Genomic DNA, 5,014 nt, shown 5'->3' with positions numbered 1-5,014 from the left:
TTTCATACCTCCCAGAGAACTACTATCTACAGGTTCATAATTAACATGAATAATGCATAATTTATAATAAAAGGTAATGGTAACCCATTAGTAATGACTCAAGTATTACTACATCATTTTAAAGGAACTACTAATTATTTGGATCAGTTTTCTAAAGTGAAAAACATGATAACAACCTAATATTGACTGAAGTCATTGTAAGCTTTTGAGATTTTTGTAAGATTTTGAATAGTAATTCCTTCCAATGGATTTGGTAACACTTTAATCATTACTAGTGTGGTCCCGTGATCTTCAATTTAGAATACTGATCCAAATAATTAGTAGTTCTCAGAAGGATGTAGTAACACTTGATTCATTACTAATGAGTTACCATTACCTTATATTAAACATTGTGCATTATAAATATTTATTAACCTGTATATAGTAGTTCTTATAGTCTTCAGTGAGGTATGAAAAATAGTAGTTATTGATTAGCTAATAGTGAACTACCACATCCGACTGAGCGCTATTACTTACTAATTCATTAATCAGAGTTTCTTGTTAGTTAATAGCAGTTACTAGAGTGTTACTAATGCATTACTCATTTGTTCCTGTGTAGTTATTTATTAATGAAGGAACAGTATTCTAAAGTGTTACCGAGGATTCTTGTAAATCTATTGTTTATTCCCTCTCATGTTTGGTATCATTTTAAATGATTGGTAAAATGGTCTTAATGTCATTGCAGTCATTAGTATTATGAGAAAGATTGAAAACTTAGGAGAATTCTGTTCTCCTGTTTGGGTGATGTCTCTTCAAGATATCTGGTATCTGATATCTGGAAAATGTAGAATCACATTATTATTTGTGAGTTGATAATGAATGACATTCAGTGAATTAAACTGAGAGAATGTCACTTGTTTAAAATAGAAATGAAGGCATTGTAAATAAATCTGTATGAGTGTGTGTTTTCTATTCCTCCTAACACCAGAATATGATCTGCAGTTTTCATCTTTGTCCACTAGATGTCAGAAGTAGATTTGAGGTGAAATAGTTAATGTTCTGCTGATGGAAATCAGTGTTAATAAATCAGAGATGATTAAATGAGCAGCTGATGGAGTTTATCAGATCTGAGTTTTACATTTAACATTCAGACTCTTGAAACTCTTCAGGAAACAATACGGCTGCGTCTCACATCAGATATTCAGAGGAGATATTGTTCTGAAGAAGTACTAAGGTATGTTCTGTGTGAATGAATGTGTGGATTTATTTTCATCTTCTAGAGAAATGACATCTTTCAGGAGCTTTTAAATGAGGAAAACATATTCTACTGAGACTCATGATTGTAATGCATGTATGAGTGATCTGAGTTTGTCATATTGTTGAATCAGGAGCTGATGGAGATTTGCCTGATATGAAACATCATCATCAGCTTCTGCTAACAGAAGAATCCAGAAACACAGTCTCTGGGAAGAACATCAATTATTCCCTGTTTCTAACTCTATCAGCATTAATTATCTTACATGGCACTTCATTTATTATACTGTACACACTTATAACTAATCCACATTTTCATACTTGTTTTTCATCATCTCAAAATCATCAAACTCTTTCCTTCTCTCTAAAACCAGTTTTATCCTCATAAAGCTGATTATATTCAAACACTAGTCCTGTAATATAACAGGATCCAGATTCATCGCTTGTGTTTCAGTGTCAAACATCTAGAAAGGTCATTAACAGGTTAAAAAATCTACAGGTTCTCTTCATCTACTGTCGTCTCACTGCTTGCCTATTGAATGCTTTACTGTTGTTGTTTAACTCCCAGGTAGACTAAACCCCTAGACATTTGTAGGACACAACAAAAGGCTGAATGATGTTTCTTCACATAAATATCTCAAGGATTACATACGTTTCTATTCACAGCTAATCTTTGATAGTTTTAAATGCATTTATTTGTATTTTTACATTTTGCAATCCATACATATAGAGGCCTGAAGCAAGACAGTTTCATCTCATCAAGTGTGTTGCGTTTGTGGGTCATAAATAATGTTTGTCAAGAGATGATGATGATGATGATGATGATGAAGATGATGAAGATGTTCCGGTCTTCTGGTATCTGGACGTCACTGATGTTGTGTGATCTTGAGAACATGAAGGGTTTGATGAGAATCTCTCCTCAGTTTTGACATCAGAATCAAACTTTACAGGCTCGTCTGGATCACAGGAGACTAGAAATCACAAATCAGATCATCCTCATATACTTTGCTTTGAATTTATACATTTATTATCTTCTTGATCAATAACACAATCTGTAAATATTTAATGACTGCAGAAATTCCGATCTGAAAATATCCGAATGCATGCGTTTTCTTCCTGTTTACACTGTCATAGGACACATCCGATCTGTGTCACATATGAGCGAAAAATCAGAATTGGGTCACATTTCACTGACAGTGAGGATTAAAGTTCAATAATGATCAAACACTCACAGTCTGGCTTTAGTTTCTCCATACTGTCACATCTATCAAGTGTCTCTCCTCTTTCTTCTGGTGATTCACTGGTTTGTGTCTCATTTCTGTCCTCCATTTTTCTCTCAGTCTTCTTGTTTTCTGCTGATCCAACACTATCTCACGACCAATTCGTACGAGTGATAAAAAGGTGGCTAATTCGTATGACCTCACTTGTACGAATTTGTATGATTTGTCTAAACCCACGTGATGGGTAGGTTTAGGGGCGGGGTCAGGGGTAGGTCATTCGTAGGAATTCATACGAATTGGGCAATTCGTAAAAATATGTATGATTTAGCAAAAATCGCACTAATTCGTACGAGTGAGGTTGTATGAATTCATACGAATTAGCCACCTCGTTGAATTGTTACGAATTGCCGTGGGCTGATCTGTGATTTCTGCTGATTTTCTTTCTCCTCTTCATTTGAATCTGTTCAATCACACAGACAGAGTTTCATTAAAGCGATATAACATCATATAACGAGACATCAGATCAACTCCTGATCAACATCTGCATGAGCTCAGTGTTATTACAGCATCTCAGATTAACTCTACAATATTCACAATAATCAATGATGATGAGAAATGACAAATATAGAAATGTGGGTTTATGTGTGCGTCTGCGTCAGGAATCTGTGTATTATCATCATAATGGGGAAACCAGTCTTGGGCTCCATGATATGAGTTATAGTTTATGGAGTAAATAATGTAAATCATATACACTACCGTTCAAAAGTTTGGGGTCAGTAAGATTTTTAATGTTTTTAAAAGAAGTCTCGGTAACACTTTAGAATACTGTATCTTACCTACTGCATAACTTATAAGGAATTATTGATGAACTAATAGGTAATTCTTCATTAACTAGTTATTCACTACTGTTAACTACTAAGGAAGAAGTGTTAACTAATCAGTATGTAAAATAATTTTATGATTGTGTTAAGTAACAGTTAGTTAATCAATAACTAATTAACTCTGTCATACCGCCTGAAGAACTACTATTAATTATCTACTAATTAAGGTTCAAGAAGAATAATTAAGAAGTAACTAATGAACAGTCATACAAACTACATTGAGTTGTGACCTTCCTTATTTACTAATGTTATTAATAGAAGTAGTATTATGAAAATACAATTTTAACAAATGCATACAATGTTAAAGAGGGTTTTACCCGTGTGGTTTTTAGAGTGTGTTCTGTAAGAAATCAACTTCAGAAAGGAACCCCTCCCAACTTACCTCAGATTAGTTTTTATATTTTATATACCTGTAAAGTACTGTGTGTGTCTGTTTTCCTCAGAATATGCCATTGAGTAAATTCATGTATTTGAGGCAACGACTGAGGGAAACTGAAAGGGAGCTTATTAGTAATTCATAAATAATTGTCAAATAATTCTGCAGGAATTACTTATAACCTGATTAGTAATTAATAAAGAACTATCAAATAATTATCCAGGAATTAGGCTACTTTTAACCTGAAACAGTATTCTAAAGTGAAAATATAGGGAACTTATTAGTAATTAATAAAGAATTATTAGATAATTCTTCAGGAATTACTTAGAACCTGAAACAGTATTCTAAAGTGAAAATATAGGGAGCCCATTAGTAATTAATAAAGAACTATCAAATAATTATCCAGGAATTAGGCTACTTTTAACCTGAAACAGTATTCTAAAGTGAAAATATAGGGAACTTATTAGTAATTAATAAAGAATTATTAGATCATTCTTCAGGAATTACTTAGAACCTGATACAGTATTCTAAAGTGAAAATATAGGGAACCCATTAGTAATTAATAAAGAACTATCAAATAATTATCCAGGAATTAGGCTACTTTTAACCTGAAGCCGTATTCTAAAGTGAAAATATAGGGAACCCATTAGTAATTAATAAAGAATTATTAGATCATTCTTCAGGAATTACTTAGAACCTGATACAGTATTCTAAAGTGAAAATATAGGGAACCCATTAGTAGTTAATAAAGAACTATCAAATAATTATCCAGGAATTAGGCTATTTTTACCCTGAAGCCGTATTCTAAAGTGAAAATATAGGGAACTTATTAGTAATTAATAAAGAATTATTAGATAATTCTTCAGGAATTACTTAGAACCTGATACAGTATTCTAAAGTGAAAATATAGGGAACCCATTAGTAGTTAATAAAGAATTATTAGATAATTCTTCAGGAATTACTTAGAACCTGATACAGTATTCTAAAGTGAAAATATAGGGAACTCATTAGTAATTAATAAAGAATTATTAGATAATTCTTCAGGAATTATAGAACCTGATACAGTATTCTAAAGTGAAAATATAGGGAACCCATTAGTAATTAATAAAGAATTATTAGATAATTATCCAGGAATTAGGCTACTTTTACCCTGAAGCCGTATTCTAAAGTGAAAATATAGGGAACTTATTAGTAATTAATAAAGAATTATTAGATAATTCTTCAGGAATTACTTAGAACCTGATACAGTATTCTAAAGTGAAAATATAGGGAACCCATTAGTAATTAATAAAGAATTACCAGAC

General features: G+C 32.1%; 1 protein-coding gene across 8 annotated transcripts in view; it reads right to left on the bottom strand.

The window, feature by feature from the left end:
- Positions 1–1,910: 1,910 nt before the first annotated feature.
- LOC311096819 (uncharacterized protein) overlaps positions 1,911–5,014 on the bottom strand; it is a 291,191-nt gene continuing 288,087 nt past the window's right edge. For 2 of the 8 annotated variants that reach the window (XR_014609114.1, XR_014609115.1), the window contains exons 5-6: positions 2,466–2,913; positions 1,912–2,204 (exon numbers count right to left, since the gene is read on the bottom strand). Coding sequence is in view for 2 of the 8 variants with exons in the window: in XM_084136221.1 (XP_083992347.1) it covers positions 2,014–2,204 (191 nt within the window). In the remaining 6 variants the exon portion in view is untranslated. Of the gene's footprint in view, positions 2,205–2,465; positions 2,914–5,014 lie in introns of all 8 variants that reach the window. The other 6 variants (XR_014609117.1, XR_014609118.1, XM_084136221.1 and 3 more) reach the window with 4 other exon arrangements.

Source organism: Abramis brama (assembly GCF_963993115.1).
Source record: "Abramis brama genome assembly, chromosome: 15".
Classification (NCBI taxonomy): domain Eukaryota; kingdom Metazoa; phylum Chordata; class Actinopteri; order Cypriniformes; family Leuciscidae; genus Abramis; species Abramis brama.
Note: the sequence above shows the minus strand (reverse complement) of the source record. Positions and strands in the feature narration are given on the sequence as shown.